General features: G+C 44.2%; 1 protein-coding gene across 4 annotated transcripts; it reads left to right on the forward strand.

Moving 5' to 3' along the window:
* The first annotated feature begins 5,985 nt into the window (after window positions 1-5,985).
* Window positions 5,986-17,844, forward strand: LOC128697723 (zinc finger protein 84). Of its 4 annotated transcripts, none has more exons than XM_053789901.2 (4): window positions 5,997-6,113; window positions 14,651-14,770; window positions 14,989-15,247; window positions 15,474-17,844. In XM_053789901.2, exon 4 carries the CDS (start codon window positions 16,529-16,531, stop codon window positions 17,735-17,737), a length of 1,209 nt encoding a protein of 402 aa, XP_053645876.1. In that variant the 5' UTR covers window positions 5,997-6,113; window positions 14,651-14,770; window positions 14,989-15,247; window positions 15,474-16,528; the 3' UTR covers window positions 17,738-17,844. The 4 variants fall into 4 exon arrangements, with proteins under 4 accessions (XP_053645791.1, XP_053645876.1, XP_053645603.1 ...); XM_070089226.1 differs by adding an exon at window positions 6,536-6,735 and having other exon boundaries at window positions 6,030-6,113; window positions 14,989-17,844; XM_053789816.2 differs by having other exon boundaries at window positions 5,986-6,117; window positions 14,989-17,844.
* The last annotated feature ends 321 nt before the right edge of the window (window positions 17,845-18,165 follow it).

The raw sequence follows: 18,165 nt of genomic DNA on the forward strand, positions 1-18,165 counted from the left end.
TACCTGTCATAGAAGGTACCTGTCAGCGAATCCAAGGTTATTTGTAAATAGGGTTAGGAGCAGGATCATGCAAGGAGTAGAAAAGGTTGTGTTGGTTTGTGGGTCTGCAAATGTCTTCGTCAAGGAGAGAGGTCCAGTAGTCATGTCGTGTCTCATGTTTGTCTATCTGTCTGTCACTCAGCGTCTTCCAGTACAGATTCAGCGCAGGGATGTCTAATTGGGCATGGAGAGACTCGCTTGTGGCGAAGTCCTCCCATCTCACATCAAGCACCCAGCGCAGAGCCTTGTTCTGGACACGCTGCAGTTTAAGTAAGTTTGTTTTTGCTGCAAGAGAGAGGGCTAGAGGAGAGTAAGTTATCAGAGGACGTATTAGGGATTTGTAGAGGTGTAGTTTGGTGCGTTGAGAGGCATGTTTCAGCTTGTAGAGGCCTGCAAGGGCCTTACTAGCTATTGCATGCCTTGAGTGAAGCAGCATAGGGCCAGAGAGGTGGCTTATATACTGCAGTGAGATGAGTTGAAGCAGGAGGAGGCGGGATCACAGTGGGACCTGACACTAGTGAAAGTAGGTAGTCGTCCAAAGGTTGGGCAAGCGTTGAAGTCTTTGTACCAAGATCCCATGATGTTGCCGTGTCCTGGAGTTTACCTGGAGAGAGTTTCGGGGGTCAACGCCCCCGCGGCCCGGTCTGTGACCAGGCCTCCTGGTGGATCAGCCCCTGATCAACCAGGCTGTTGCTGCTGGCTGCACGCAAACCAACGTACGAGCCACAGCCCGGATGATCAGGAACTAACTTTAGGTGCTTGTCCAGTGCCAGCTTGAAGACTGCCAGGGGTCTGTTGGTAATCCCCCTTATGTGTGCTGGGAGGCAGTTGAACAGTCTCGGGCCCCTGACACTTATTGTATGGTCTCTTAACGTGCTAGTGACACCCCTGCTTTTCATTGGGGGGATGGTGCATCGTCTGCCAAGTCTTTTGCTTTCGTAGTGAGTGATTTTCGTGTGCAAGTTCGGTACTAGTCCCTCTAGGATTTTCCAGGTGTATATAATCATGTATCTCTCCCTCCTGCATTCCAGGGAATACAGGTTTAGAAACCTCAAGCGCTCCCAGTAATTGAGGTGTTTTATCTCCGTTATGCGCGCCGTGAAAGTTCTCTGTACATTTTCTAGGTCGGCAATTTCACCTGCCTTGAAAGGTGCTGTTAGAGTGCAGCAATATTCCAGCCTAGATAGAACAAGTGACCTGAAGAGTGTCATCATGGGCTTGGCCTCCCTAGTTTTGAAGGTTCTCATTATCCATCCTGTCATTTTTCTAGCAGATGCGATTGATACAATGTTATGGTCCTTGAAGGTGAGATCCTCCGACATAATCACTCCCAGGTCTTTGACGTTGGTGTTTCGCTCTATTTTGTGGCCAGAATTTGTTTTGTACTCTGATGAAGATTTAATTTCCTCATGTTTACCATATCTGAGTAATAGAAATTTCTCATCGTTGAACTTCATATTGTTTTCTGCAGCGCACTGAAAGATTTGGTTGATGCCCGCCTGGAGCCTTGCAGTGTCTGCAATGGAAGACACTGTCATGCAGATTCGGGTGTCATCTGCAAAGGAAGACACGGTGCTGTGGCTGACATCCTTGTCTATGTCGGATATGAGGATGAGGAACAAAATGGGAGCTAGTACTGTGCCTTGTGGAACAGAGCTTTTCACCGTAGCTGCCTCGGACTTTACTCTGTTGACGACTACTCTCTGTGTTCTGTTTGTGAGGAAATTATAGATCCATCGACCGACTTTTCCTGTTATTCCTTTAGCGCGCATTTTGTGCACTATTACGCCATGGTCACACTTGTCGAAGGCTTTTGCAAAGTCTGTATATATTACATCTGCATTCTTTTTGTCTTCTAGTGCATTTAGGACCTTGTCGTAGTGATCCAGTAGTTGAGACAGACAGGAGCGACCTGTTCTAAACCCAGGTTGCCCTGGGTTGTGTAACTGATGGGTTTCTAGATGGGTGGTGATCTTGCTTCTTAGGACCCTTTCAAAGATTTTTATGATATGGGATGTTAGTGCTATTGGTCTGTAGTTCTTTGCTGTTGCTTTACTGCCCCCTTTGTGGAGTGGGGCTATGTCTGTTGTTTTTAGTAACTGAGGGACGACCCCCGTGTCCATGCTCCCTCTCCATAGGATGGAAAAGGCTCGTGATAGGGGCTTCTTGCAGTTCTTGATGAACACAGAGTTCCATGAGTCTGGCCCTGGGGCAGAGTGCATGGGCATGTCATTTATCGCCTGTTCGAAGTCATTTGGCGTCAGGATAACATCGGATAGGCTTGTGTTAATCAAATTTTGTGGCTCTCTCATAAAAAAATCATTTTGATCTTCGACTCTCAGTCTGGTTAGCGGCTTGCTAAAAACTGAGTCATATTGGGACTTGAGTAGCTCACTCATTTCCTTGCTGTCATCTGTGTAGGACCCATCTTGTTTAAGTAGGGGCCCAATACTGGACGTTGTTCTCGATTTTGATTTGGCATAGTTCTTCCCGCGATTCCTGACTCCTAAAGGATTCTTTTAGCTTAAGTTCGATGCTTGCTATTTCTCTGACCAGTGTCTCCCTGCGCATTTCAGATATATTGACCTCTTTTAGCCGCTCTGTTATTCTTTTCCGTCGCCTGTAAAGGGAGCGCCTGTCTCTTTCTATTTTACATCTACTCCTCCTTTTTCTTAGAGGAATAAGCCTTGTGCATACAACGAGTGCCACCGAGTTAATCTGTTCTAGGCATAAGTTTGGGTCTGTGTTGCTTAGTATATCTTCCCAGCTTATATCGGTTAGGACTTGGTTTACTTGGTCCCACTTTATGTTTTTGTTATTGAAGTTGAATTTGGTGAATGCTCCCTCGTGACTAGTCTCATTTTGTCGGTCTGGGGCTCCACGCATACATGTCTGAACCTCAATTATGTTGTGATCTGAGTATATTGTTTTTGATATGGTGACATTTCTTATCAGATCATCATTGTTAGTGAAGATGAGGTCTAGTGTATTCTCCAGTCTAGTAGGCTCTATTATTTGCTGGTTTAAATTGAATTTTGTGCAGAGATTTAAAAGCTCGTGTGACAGTGAGTTTTCAGATGTGATGAATGGTTTGAAAACCGACAAGTTGAAGATTTTAGGCACTTATGCAACACATGGGAATCTTTGTTGACGAAACGTTTCGCCACACATTGGCTTCATCAGTCCAATACAAAGTAGAAATTGGTAAGGAGAGGAGAAGTTTGAGGTAATCAGTCCCTCAACCTGGAATCGATGTGTTCAGTCCATCACTCTTGTAGAAAGTGCAGCATAGGGCCAGAGAGGTGGCTTATATACTGCAGTGAGGAGGCGGGATCACAGTGGGACCTGCCACTAGTGTAAGTAGGTCGTCGTCCAAAGGTTGGGCAAGCGTTGAAGTCTTTGTACCCGCCTCCTCCTGCTTCAACTCATCTCACTGCAGTATATAAGCCACCTCTCTGGCCCTATGCTGCACTTCCTACAAGAGTGATTGACTGAACACATCTATTCCAGGTTGAGGGACTGATTACCTCAAACTTCTCATCTCCTTACCAATTTCTACTTTGTATTGGACTGATGAAGCCACTGTGTGGCGAAACGTTTCTTCAATAAAGATTCCCATGTGTTTACCTGGAGTTTACCTGGAGAGAGTTCCGGGGGGTCAACGCCCCCGCGGCCCGGTCTGTGACCAGGCCTCCTGGTGGATCAGAGCCTGATTAACCAGGCTGTTGCTGCTGGCTGCATGCAAACCAACGTACGAGCCACAGCCCGGCTGGTCAGGAACCGACTTTAGGTGCTTGTCCAGTGCCAGCTTGAAGACTGCCAGGGGGAGAGATACATGATTATATACACCTGGAAAATCCTAGAGGGACTAGTACCGAACTTGCACACGAAAACCACTCACTACGAAAGCAAAAGACTTGGCAGACGATGCAACATTCCCCCAATGAAAAGCAGGGGTGTCACTAGCACGTTAAGAGTCCATACAATAAGTGTCAGGGGCCCGAGACTGTTCAACTGCCTCGCAGCTTACATAAGGGGGATTACCAACAGACCCCTGGCAGTTTTCAAGCTGGCACTGGACAAGCACCTAAAGTCGGTTCCTGACCAGCCGGGCTGTGGCTCGTACGTTGGTTTGCGTGCAGCCAGCAGCAACAGCCTGGTTGATCAGGCTCTGATCCACCAGGAGGCCTGGTCACAGACCGGGCCGCGGGGGCGTTGACCCCCGGAACTCTCTCCAGGTAAACTCCAGGTAAACCTCCTCCTAACTTCCAAACTACGAATTCTCTGCATTATATTCACACCACACATTTATTTATTTATTTATTTATTTATTTAAAAATTTGAGCACACATACAGAGGTACAAAAAAATACAGATAAGAGCAGCATGCCAAAGCCACTTATACTATGCATAGCATTACGGGCTGGCTTAAAATTAACTTAAGATGAACTAAGCAATGATGACATCAGTGATAAAACTTTAATGTAAACAGATTACTATAAAGCACAAGTGAGTATTACAAAGACAGGTCATATGGTTGTATGCATTGTTGTACATTCAGTAGAATGGAGTATTCTGTTAGGTAGTGTATTTAAAAAATAATAAAGTTAGATTGGGTTTTAGGTTTAACATTTATGTGATATAATTGTGAGAAACATTTAAGGTTCAGTTATTCAGTATTTATTTGGTTTTGGGTGAGTAAGTGATCTTTGAGAAGAGACTTGAATTTATAAACAGGTAGTGTTTCTTTTATATTTACAGGTAATGAGTTCCAGATTTTAGGGCCTTTTATGTGCATTGAGTTTTTGCATAGTGTGAGATGGACACGAGGAACATCAAAGAGTGATCTGTGCCTTGTGTTATGGTCATGTGTTCTGTTGAGGTTGGCAAGGAGATGTTTGAGGGGAGGGTTAATATCAGAGTTAAGTGTTCTATGTATGTAATAGGTGCAGTAATAAGTATGAATGTTTTGTATGGTGAATAGGTTTAGTGTATTGAATATTGGTGGAGTGTGCTGCCTATAGTGAGAATTTGTTATCATTCTAACTGCAGCCTTTTGTTGGGTAATTAGTGGTCTGAGATGGTTACCTGTTGTTGAGCCCCATGCACAAATTCCATAGGTGAGATAGGGGTAAATAAGAGAGTGATATAGGGCCAGGAGGGCTGACTGTGGAGCATAGTACCGTATCTTCGATAGTATGCCTACAGTCTTGGAAATTTTCTTAGAAATTTGTTGTATATGTGTATGAAATTTGAGTCTATTATCAAGGTGGATTCCTAAGAATTTTCCCTCTGTTAGCTTTGTGATAGGTGATCCGTTTATCATTATGTTAAGAGGGACATCTGTAGCTCTGTTACCAAACTGAATGAAGTAGGTTTTGTCAATGTTTAGTGTAAGTTTGTTAGTCCTCATCCAGGTAGATATTTTCTGTAATTCGGTATTTACAGTATTGGCTAGCGTGACTGGGCTCGGGTGGGAGACATGACATATTCACTGCCTCCAGCCTTCTCCTCGCTGCAACATTCATCAACATTCCCCTCTTTGCCTCCAAGGACAAAGTTCTTTGTCTCCACAGACTCCTAAGTGCACCATTCACACTTTTCCCATCATCAATTCTATGATTCACCTCATCTTTCATAGACCCATCCGCTGACAAGTCCACTCCCAAATGTCTGAATACATTCACCTCCTCCATACTCTCTCCCTCCAATCTGATATCCAATCTTTCATCACCTAATCTTTTTGTTATCCTCATAACCTTACTCTTTCCTGTATTCACTTTTAATTTTCTTCTTTTGCACACTAATAGGTTCACAATATTATTTAGCTTTTACAAGGAGCCTAATGGGTTATCCTAGGTAATCTACACATATGTTGCTATGTATGATAATTTATGTAAATATTCATGTGCACATGTACCTAAATAAACTTACTTTTCACGGTCCAGCTTTGTGTAATACGAATATCTTCCTCATACTCCGGGAAGCCGGGTTCGATACGGCGGCAGCTATTAGTGGCCCTATAACCCCAACAACAACAACACCCGCCTTAAGGATTAAGGATTTAAGCCATAAGTAAGTAAGTAAGTAAGTAAGTAAGTAAGTTTATTCAGGTATACACAAATACAGTTACATAGAATTATCATACATAGCAGCATATGTGTAGAGAACCTGGGATAACCCAAAAAAGTCAGACACACTGACTTATTTCCATTGGGGTCCATCGTATTTATCATCATTTACCTAAGTTAATTATCACATTAGAAGAGTTCTCTCACGTCCACTGGTGAGTGAAATGAGTGACGGCACCACCATTTTTATTTTAAATCAGAGGTGGTATATTATGGCGCCAAAAAACCGTAAAAATATATTTGGAAATAAGTCAGTGTCTGAGTTGTTTTGGGTTATCCCAGGTTCTCTACACATATGCTGCTATGTATGTTAATCTATGTAACTATATTTGTGTATACCTGAATAACCTTATTTACAATGTATAGGTGCTCATGTATGCTGTTGCTCCAGTTCGTTAAATCAAGCCAGGCGCTGTGACCCCCCCTGCGTGTTTAGTGCTCCCCTTCCTCATGAATCCAGCAGTAATGTGCCTGATCATGAACTCTGTGACTTGAGTTCACCTCTCTGCTTTGTTCACTAAAGAACACATGAACGAAGGAACACAACAGTAGGCCTACTGGCCTAGGTGGGTCCAACACACGCCTCCTCCAACCTATATTTTAAAACTAGAAGACGATCTCGCCACAGCAACGCTACCTCGGACTTCCTTCCACTCTTGTACAACTTTATTGCTAAACCATTACTTTTCTGTATCATTACCTCACAATACTGATAATATTTCCTTTATACGTATGCTGCTATGTATGATAATCTATGTAACTGTATTTGTGTATACCTGAATAAACCTACTTATTCCTGGTTCAGAATCCCATTGACATGACACATTCACTCACTACAACACATTATATACTTGCTACAACACATGACACACTCGCTAAAACACATTACACACTCGCTACAACACATTACACACTTGCTACAACACATTACACACTTGCTACAACACATTACATACTCACTACATCACATTACCACGCATTACACACTCACTACAACAAATGACACACTTGCTACAACACATTACACACTCACTACATAACATTACACACTACCACGCATTACACACTTGCTAAAACACATTACACACTCACTACAACACATTGCACACTTGCTACATCACATTACACACTCACTACAACACATTACACACTCACTACAACACATTACACATTCACTACCACACATTACACACTTGCTACACCACATTACACACTCGCTGCAACACATGACACACTACCACACATTACACACTTGCTACATCACATTACACACTCACTACCACACATTACAGACTCGCTACAACACATGACACACTACCACACATTACACACTTGCTACAACACATTACACACTTGCTACAACACATTACACACTACAACACATTACACACTTGCTACAACATATTACACACTCGCTACAACACATTACACACTTGCTACAACGCATCCATAACACTGGAAAGTGCTAACCTTTTGTGGGAATTTTTATTTATCTGCGTATCAACTGTAACGATTTATATTTTTTAGATTTTGCCACCAAAGTGGCTAGTTTATTGTGCACCCCATATTCATCCTGTGGACAGTAGCATAAGAGCATATGGATACACAAAAGGCCAAGGAACTAGGCCCCAAAAGGGTTAACAGGTGTACATATGGTTTTTATTTATCTGTATATCTACAGTTCACTTAATCTGTTACAAGCAAATTTAGGAAATTTGCTTAGTATATCTGGTATCTTATTTTCATTAATAAGATATCTTGACATGTCACATAGGTTATTATACTGTTTGTCTCTGTATTCCTCAATAAGTGGACAATTAAGCACATAGTGTTCAAGAGAGTGACCATATGCCTGATCACATAATTTACATTTAGTTTGATCATCATCTGTGTGTCTCCCAAACTGCCAGAAGTACTTGTAACCAAGCCTAAGCCTGGCCACTACAACATCAGTCAGTACTTGTAACCAAGCCTAAGCCTGGCCACTACAACATCAGTCAGTACTTGTAACCAAGCCTAAGCATGGCCACTACAACATCAGTCAGTACTTGTAACCAAGCCTAAGCCTGGCCACTACAACATCAGTCAGTCTGTTCACATTGCAAGTTGCTCCATAAACATACTTATCTACGTTCATGTTATCATAGTGGGTTATAGATCTACTCAGGCTTTTAACTGCATTCCTATAACAATCATTTTCATTATTTACTTCTCTCCTAATATTATTCCTAATGCTAGACACAGATATACCAAAGTTATATTCTACATTCTCCTTCTCGATACTCTTCTTGGCTAACATATCAACTTTATCATGAAGGAGTAATCCAATGTGTGATGGGATCCATAGCAACTGTACATTAATTCCTTTGTCCCTAATTTTTGAGTATCTATACCTGGCTTCTCCAATGAGCATGTTGTTGGAGTCATTATATGAGTTAAGAGCCTTCAGTGATGACATAGAATTCAGTTTGCAGTGTAGACGCCGAGTCGTTAATTCTTATGCCTAACTCAACAAATTTATTATCGTTCTTAACTAGGGAGGTGGCAACAAGAGCAGATGCAGCCCTGCCAGAAGACTGTAAAGCAAAAATAATATTAATAAAATTTCAAGAGGCACTGGGTTGCTGGTTGCAGCCTCGTCACCACCAATAACCACTACCAACCTGCAAAACCACCACCAACCTGCAACACCACCACCACCAACCACTACCACCAACCACCACCAACCACCACCACCAACCACCACCAACCACCACCAACCACCACCACCAACCACCACCAACCACCACCAACCACCACCAACCACCCACACCACCACCACCAACAACAACCATCACCACCAATAACCACTACCAACCTGTACCACCACCCACCCACACCACCACCCACCACCACCAACAACAACCATCACCATCAGTAACCACCACCAACCCATACCACCACTACCACCAGTAACCACTACCAACCTGTACCACCACCAACCTGCACCACCACCAACCTGCACCACCACCAACACCACCAACCTGCACCACCACCACCAACCACCACCACCAACCACCACCACCACTGCCAACCACCACCACCACCACCCACCACCACCACCACCACCACCACCACCACCACCACCACCCACCACCACCACTCACCACCACCACTCACCACCACCACTCACCACCACCACTCACCACCACCACCACCCACCACCAGCACTCACCACCACCACTCACCACCAGCACTCACCACCAGCACTCACCACCACCACCACAACCACCCACCACCACCAGCACTCACCACCAGCACTCACCACCAGCACTCACCACCACCACCCACCACCAGCACTCACCACCACCACTCACCACCACCACTCACCACCACCACCTACCACTGCCACCTACCACCGCCAACCACCACCACCTACCACCGCCAACCACCACCAATACCACCCACCACCACGACCAACAACAACAACAACAACCACCATAACCACCAATAACCACCACCAACCACCACCAACCACCACCACCACCAACCACCACCAACCACCACCACCACCACTACCAACCTGCACCACCACCACCAACACTACCAACCTTCACCACCACCAACCACCACCACCAACCACCTCCAACAACAACCATCACAACCAATAACCACTACCAACCTGTACCACCACCAACCCATACCACCACCACCAACCACCACTACCACCAACCCACACCACCACCAACCACCACCACCACCAACCCACACCACCACCAACTACCACCAACTACCACCACTACCACCAACTACCACCACTACCACCAACCAACCACCACCACCAACCACCACAACCAATAACAACAGCAACCATCACCACCAGTAACCACTACCAACCTGCACCACCACCATCAACCTGCACCACCACCAACCACCACCACCACCCACCCACACCACCACCCACACCACCACCAACCACCAACAACAACAACAACCATCACCACCAATAACCACTACCAATCTGTACCACCACCAACCCATACCACAACACTAACCACCACCACCACCAGTTGCCCACACCAACACCAACCCACACCAACACCAACCCACATCACCAAACCACACTACCACCAACCCACACCAACACCATCCCACATCACCAACCCACACTACCACCAACCCACACCTCGACCAACCCCCACCACCACCAACTACCACCACTTCCACCAACTACCATCAATTCCACCAGCTACAACCACTACCACCAGCTACCACCACTACCACCAGCTACCACCACCTACCACTACCACTAACTACCACCACTACCACCAACTACAACCACCACCACCAACTACCACCACCACCACCCACCACCCACCATCACCACCCACCATCACCACCCACCATCACCACCCACCACCACCACCCACCACCACCACCACCACCACCACCACCACCACCAACCACCACCACCCTCATTCACTGCCTCCCCTCATTCACTGCCTCCCCTCATTCACTGCCTCCCCTCATTCACTGCCTCCCTCATTCACTGCCTCCCCTCATTCACTGCCTCCCTCATTCACTGCCTCCCCTCATTCACTGCCTCCCCTCATTCACTGCCTCCCCTCATTCACTGCCTCCCCTCATTCACTGCCTCCCTCATTCACTGCCTCCCACATTCACTGCCTCCCTCATTCACTGCCTCCCCTCATTCACTGCCTCCCCTCATTCACTGCCTCCCCTCATTCACTGCCTCCCTCATTCACTGCCTCCCTCATTCACTGCCTCCCCTCGTTCACTGCCTTCCCTCATTCACTGCCTCCCCTCATTCACTGCCTCCCCTCATTCACTGTCTCCCTCATTCACTGCTTCCCCTCATTCACTGCCTCCCCTCATTCACTGCCTCCCCTCACTCACTGCCTCCCCTCATTCACTGCCTCCCTCATTCACTGCCTCCCTCATTCACTGCCTTCCTCATTCACTGCCTCCCCTCATTCACTGCCTCCCTCATTCACTGCCTTATTCACTGCCTCCCTCATTCACTTCCTCCCCTCATTCACTGCCTCCCTCATTCGCTGCCTCCCTCATTTACTGCCTCCCCTCATTCACTGCCTCCCTCATTCACTGCCTCCCCTCATTCACTGCCTCCCCTCATTCACTGCCTCCCCTCATTCACTGCCTCCCCTCATTTACTGCTTCCCCTCATTCACTGCCTCCCTCATTCACTGCCTTCCTCATTCACTGTCTCCCCCCATTCACTGCCTCCCCTCATTCACTGCCTTCCTCATTCACTGCCTTCCTCATTCACTGCCTTCCTCATTCACTGCCTCCCCTCATTCACTGCCTCCCCTCATTCACTGCCTCCCCTCATTCACTGCCTCCCTCATTCACTGCCTCCCTCATTCACTGCCTCCCTCATTCACTGCTTCCCTCATTCACTGCCTCCCCTCATTCACTGCCTTCCTCATTCACTGCCTCCCCTCATTCACTGCCTCCCTCATTCACTGCCTCCCCTCATTCACTGCCTCCCTCATTCACTGCCTCCCTCTTTCACTGCCTCCCCTCATTCACTGCCTCCCCTCATTTACTGCCTCCCCTCATTCACTGCCTCCCTCATTCACTGCCTCCCTCATTCACTGCCTCCCTCATTTACTGCCTCCCCTCATTCACTGCCTTCCTCATTCACTGCCTCCCTCATTCACTGCCTCCCTCATTCACTGCCTCCCTCATTCACTGCCTCCCCCTCATTCACTGCCTCCCTCATTCACTGCCTCCCCCTCATTCACTGCCTCCCCTCATTCACTGCCTTCCTCATTCACTGCCTCCCTCATTCACTGCCTCTCCACATTCACTCCCTCCCCTCATTCACTACCTCTCTCATTCAGTACCTCTCTTATTCACTGCCTCCCTCACTCACTGCCTCACTCATTCACTGCCTTCCTCATTCGCTGCCTCCCTCATTCACTACTCCCTTATTCATTGCCTCCTTCACTCACTGCCTCCCCTCATTCACTGCCTCCCCTCATTTACTGCCTCCCTTATTCACTGCCTCCCCTCATTCACTGCCTCCCCTCATTCACTGCCTCCCTCATTCACTGCCTCCCCTCATTCACTGCCTTCCTCATTCACTGCGTCCCTCATTCACTGCCTCCCTCATTCACTGCCTCCCCTCATTTACTGCCTCCCCTCATTCACTGCCTCCCCTCATTCACTGCCTCCCTCATTCACTGCCTCCCTCATTCACTGCCTCTCCTCATTCACTCCCCTCATTCACTACCTCCCTCATTCAGTACCTCCCTTATTCACTGCCTCCCTCACTCACTGCCTCCCTCATTCACTGCCTCCCTCATTCACTGCCTCCCTCATTCACTGCCTCCCCTCATTCACTGTCTCCCCTCATTCACTGCCTCCCCTCATTCACTGCCTCCCCTCATTCACTGCCTCCCCTCATTCACTGCCTCTCCTCATTCACTCCCTCCCCTCATTCACTACCTCCCTCATTCACTACCTCCCTCATTCACTACCTCCCTTATTCACTGCCTCCCTCACTGCCTCCCTCATTCACTGCCTCCCTCATTTGCTGCCTCCCTCATTCACTACCTCCCTTATTCACTGCCTCCCTCACTCACTGCCTCCCTCACTCACTGCCTCCCTCATTCAGGGAGGTGTCAAGGGTGTGATGTCCCAGAACATATCACATCAGAGGTTGTTTGCTTACAGTTTTCCTTGTATCTTTCATAGAGACATGCTAAGAAAAGGCATAAGAGAGAAAGAGGTAGAGAGAGAAAGGAGGGTAGAGAGAGAGAGGAGGGTAGAGAGAGAGAGAGGGGGTAGAGAGAGAGAGGGGGAGAGAGAGAGAGAGAGAGAGAGAGAGAGAGAGAGAGAGAGAGAGAGAGAGAGAGAGAGAGAGAGAGAGAGAGAGAGAGAGAGAGAAAGAGAGAGAGAGGGGGGTAGAGAGAGAGAGGTAGAGAGAGAGGTAGAGAGAGGTAGAGAGAGAGGTAGAGAGAGAGGTTGAGTTAGGTAGAGAGAGAGAAGGGGAGAAGGAGCCATAGGAGAGAGAGAGAGAGAGAGGATAAGATAAGATAAGATTTCCTTGGGATTTTTATCCCCGGAAGGTTAGCCACCCAGGATAACCCAAGATAGTCAGTGCGTCATCGAGGACTGTCTAACTTATTTCCATTAGGGTCCTCAATCTTGTCCCCCAGGATGCGGCCCACACCAGTCGACTAACACCCAGGTACCTATTTGCTGCTAGGTGAACAGGACAACAGGTGTAAGGAAATGTGTCAAAATGTTTCCACCCGCCGGGAATCGAACCCGGGCCCTCCGTGTGTGAAGCGGGAGCTTTAGCCACCAGGCCACATTCATACCTATGTGCAAACCTTACATACTCCCCACAGATGGTAATACCAAACCAAACAACTCTTCCTTCTTTATATAATTTGGATCTCTTGTTTTGTTGATGTATGCAAAGTGAGAGAGAGAGAGAGAGTAGAGATAGAGAGATAAAGACAGGAAAGATGTATAAATATTATTACATAAATAAAATTCAACATTTTATTTTCATTTTCATTATTAAGATTCGTTTAGTTTTATATTATGTTGTCTGTGTTCAGGTGTGGCTTAGTCACATCTGTAAAGCTATGCTTGGCAATATTTAACATTACCAATGAATCTCTCAGTTACCTAAATCTTAAAACTACAAGATTAGATGACCAAGTTCATACACTAATTACCACATACAGTAGTATAAATACCTACCAAAAACAGTATTGCCCTACACCAAATTGTAGCATTCTCATACTTTGAAATACTTCAGTCAGAGATCAGTGTTTGTGTATATTTCGCCTGCTCTTGCGAATTCCTTGCATTGTTAATATCTCTAGTAAGGCTGATGCATGCAGGGGATGATATGAAAAGCTGTAAGTCTTCTCCCTGAAAGCTGGCTGCCTTGGATCAAAGTCTAGCACAAGCTGGACTCCAAGGTATTGGTCCAGTGTGGGTAGATTGGTAAAGCACTGCGTACCTTGTTCCAAGGTTCGTAGGTTCGAGTCTCCTTCAGCCAGAGATCAGTGTTTTTTTCAAATCACAGTGTTATATCCCCACAGTATAATTTCAATATTTACTTTTGAACCTATTGTCCATTGTTGGCAGGAATATAATTGAACCATGTTTCATAAAAAGCATCTTTGAAAATATGAATATATCCTTTGTTTATATAAATTATAGTCATTTATAATTAATAGAGCTATTGTACAACTATGATAAATTTCTTTAGTGTTAAGTAGTCAGTAAGCCATTAAATTAAGTCGGCCCATAATGCCTAGTCATAATAGAGGCTCTCTTTGCACTGCAACCCCTTATTGTAAATACATAATCTCAGTGTACTACTTGCAAATAAATAAATAAACTATGAGTGTATTTTCAACAAATGTTGAGCAATGGGTCATACTAAGAGGTTCACTTGCAACCCTGTTAATCCCTTGTTCTTTTGTCTTGCAGATCATCATACTCTGAGATGATATTAAAGTTCATGTAAGTGTCAGTTGGGTTGCTGAAATTTAGTTTGATAAAATGGGGGCACAAAGTGTGCTAGACAGTTGGAAGTACTACAAGTTAAGTGTAAGTATCCACTTCACCTACTACAAGTCTACTTTCTACAGCCTCTGTAGAAAGTAGCCACTTCACATCTTGAAATACTGTTGAGCAATATTATCACACAAGTTAATGTTAAAATTTGCTAGATGTGTAATAAAATGGTTATATTAAAATATTTTGTTAATATTTTTGGATCACTAACATGTTCCAATAAATGCATTTATAATTTTCTTGCCTCCTAGATCTTGTTTTGGAGCTGGCGGAATGTAAACTAAATTTACGTCTGGAGAAAGTCTAATGCTTGTCTCACGTGTTCTACCAGCTGTCACATCTGGAGATAGTATTCCAGTAGTTTACCAGAAGCATCACACATAAACTACCAGCAAGTTAGTCTTCACAGAAGACTGACCAGACAAGATAAAAGCCACATTAACCTTCTGCTCCAACCTGCAAGTTTGACAGCAGAACTTAAACTAAATCATACATTTATTAAACATTTCGGTAATGTGTCACTTTTGTTAAAGCCATATTATTGTACAGGGGAACCATATTAGTGTTATGTGTGTAAAACTAAGTAAAACTCTTACTAATGGACACTTGAGAGCTTGTGTATGAGAAAGCATGTCATTGTTATATATTTAAAAGCTTTGGCTGACTGCAGTACATTAAAATGTGTCATCTATGAAAGTTGACTTGTGGAATCTCGTTTCTTCTTTTCTTTCAACAGACCGGCCATATCCCACCAAGGCAGGGTGACCCAAAAAGAAAAACAAAAGTTTCTCTTGGAATCTCATTTATGAAGAATAAATTATGAAATTTATTGTATTGAAGCTTACTTTTGGGTTTTTAAGTATTTATAGATAATGGCACAGTGCTAAGCTCATGGTGTCCTGTCTTGGGTATTTTATATTATTTTTTTAATATTTCCAGGTGTTGTAGCACTATGTCTTTGTGTAGTTATTCACTAGTTTAACTGCCCTTGAGAGAATTTCTTTTCTTCCCTACATTATAGGTATTGCCTCTTTCTCTTGATTATTAAAAAAAATCATCCATACCAATTCTTTTGTGTTTTTTCCTAGTCTTATTTGTAGTTATCTTGTCTTTTTTTTCCTCATATTAGCCAGTGATACCACATCCGTGGGCTCTTTTTGGTTTAGTACCATTCTAGCAATGCATATTGCAGTCTTGGTCTAATGTATGTTCAAGGAATCCTCTCTCCCATTTTTTATATGTATTGCTACATTGTATATAATTTTCTAAACATCAGCCAGTTTACCTTCCTGGAATCATGAAGATTTTTCCAGAGGATACCTTAGTTTGTGCACTCTTGTGACACCCATGATGCTATCTCATCTGGTCCTGTTGTATATTCTTGAAACTGACTCCAGATACTACTTCCCTTAACTATTTGGAGGGTTTAAGTGTGCAGCATCCAAGGTGTGTTCTTGTGTAAATATCTGGGAATTTTAGGTCAAGCATCTTGTGCATCTCAGATTGACCAATGTTCTCTTTGTCATTCTTTGTAATTTCTCTAAAATAGGTTAGACAAATACATGAGTGGGTGTGGGTGGGTGTGAATTGGACCTGCCTAGCATGGATCAGTAGGCTTGCAAGAGTGCCCCTTCCTTCTTATGTTTTTTTCAAAGTTTGCTTTTTACAAACAAATTAATGATTTGGTTCTGTGTCTTACTCCTGGTGTTTTTCTCCTGTTATCGCCTTGACATCATCTGTGCAGCTCTGAATGAACCTGATTGTTTTAGAAATTATTAATAAATACATAAAATGAGTATGGAAGTTCACAAAGAGACAAAGCTAAATGAAGATTGCATTAAAAACCTTTTGGAAAAATCACACCCAACAACTCACCCTAAGGTTCCAACAATAGAGAAGCCATATCAGTGTTCAGAATGTCTAAAAGCTTTTTCCAAAAAATATACTCTAAAAAATCACTTTAGAGTTCATACAGGAGAGAAACCATACAAGTGTGCAGAATGTCTAAAGGCCTATTCATCATGTTCCAGTTTAAAAAAACACTTAAGAGTTCATAAAATAGAGAAGCCATATCGGTGTTCAGAGTGTCCGAATGCCTTTTCAAAAAGAGTACAACTGAACACCCACTTGAAAATTCATACAGGAGAGGAACCATATCAGTGTTCAGTGTGTGTTAAGGCCTTTTCTTGCAAATCAAAACTGAACACCCACTTATATATTCATACAGGGGTGAAACCATATAAATGTTCGCAGTGTGTGAAAACCTATCTCAAAAAATCAAACCTAAATTTCCACTTGAAAAGTCATGCAGGAGAGAAACCATTTGAGTGTTCTGAGTGTCTAAAGTCCTTTTCTCAAAATTATCATTTAATAAAGCACTTGGAAAGTCATAAAACTGAGAAACCATATCAGTGTTTAGAATGTTCAAAGACCTTTTTAACAAAAACACATCTAAACAACCACTTGAAAGTTCACTCAGGAGTAAAACCATTTAAGTGTTCTGAGTGTCATAAAGCCTTTTTAAGAAAATCATCTCTAAAATGTCACTTAAGAATACATACAGGAGAGAGACCATTTAGGTGTCTAGAATGTTTAATGGTCTTTAAACAAAGAACTGCACTAAGAAATCATTTGAAAATTCATACTGGAGAGAAACAGTATAGATGTTCAGAGTGTCAAAAGGCCTGTTCAAGAAAAGCAGATTTAATAAAACACATAAAGGTTCACACAGGAGAGAAACCATATCAGTGTTCAGAGTGTCTAATGTTCTTTGCAGAAAGCTCACATTTAAGAAGACACTTAAGAGTTCATTCAGGAGAAAAACCTCATCAGTGCTCAATTTGTCCCAAGACATTTTCAAGGAAAACGTATCTTGATAACCACATGAGAGCTCATACTGGGGAGAAACCATATCAGTGCTCAGTGTGTCTCAGGTTGTTTTCAGATAGTTCACATTTAAGTAGACACATGAAAGTTCATGCAAGAGATAGACCACATTAGTGCACAAGGTGTTGAAGGTTCATGCAGGAGACAGACCACATTAGTGCACAAGGTGTTGAAGGTTCATGCAGGAGACAGACCACATTAGTGCACAAGGTGTTGAAGGTTCATGCAGGAGACAGACCACATTAGTGCACAAGGTGTTGAAGGTTCATGCAGGAGACAGACCACATTAGTGCACAAGGTGTTGAAGGTTCATGCAGGAGACAGACCACATTAGTGCACAAGGTGTTGAAGGTTCATGCAGGAGACAGACCATATTAGTGCACAAGATGTTGAAGGTTCATGCAGGAGACAGACCACATTAGTGCACAAGGTGTTGAAGGTTCATGCAGGAGACAGACCACATTAGTGCACAAGGTGTTGAAGGTTCATGCAGGAGACAGACCACATTAGTGCACAAGATGTTGAAGGTTCATGCAGGAGAC

This window comes from Cherax quadricarinatus, chromosome 2 (genome assembly GCF_038502225.1).
Source record: "Cherax quadricarinatus isolate ZL_2023a chromosome 2, ASM3850222v1, whole genome shotgun sequence".
Classification (NCBI taxonomy): domain Eukaryota; kingdom Metazoa; phylum Arthropoda; class Malacostraca; order Decapoda; family Parastacidae; genus Cherax; species Cherax quadricarinatus.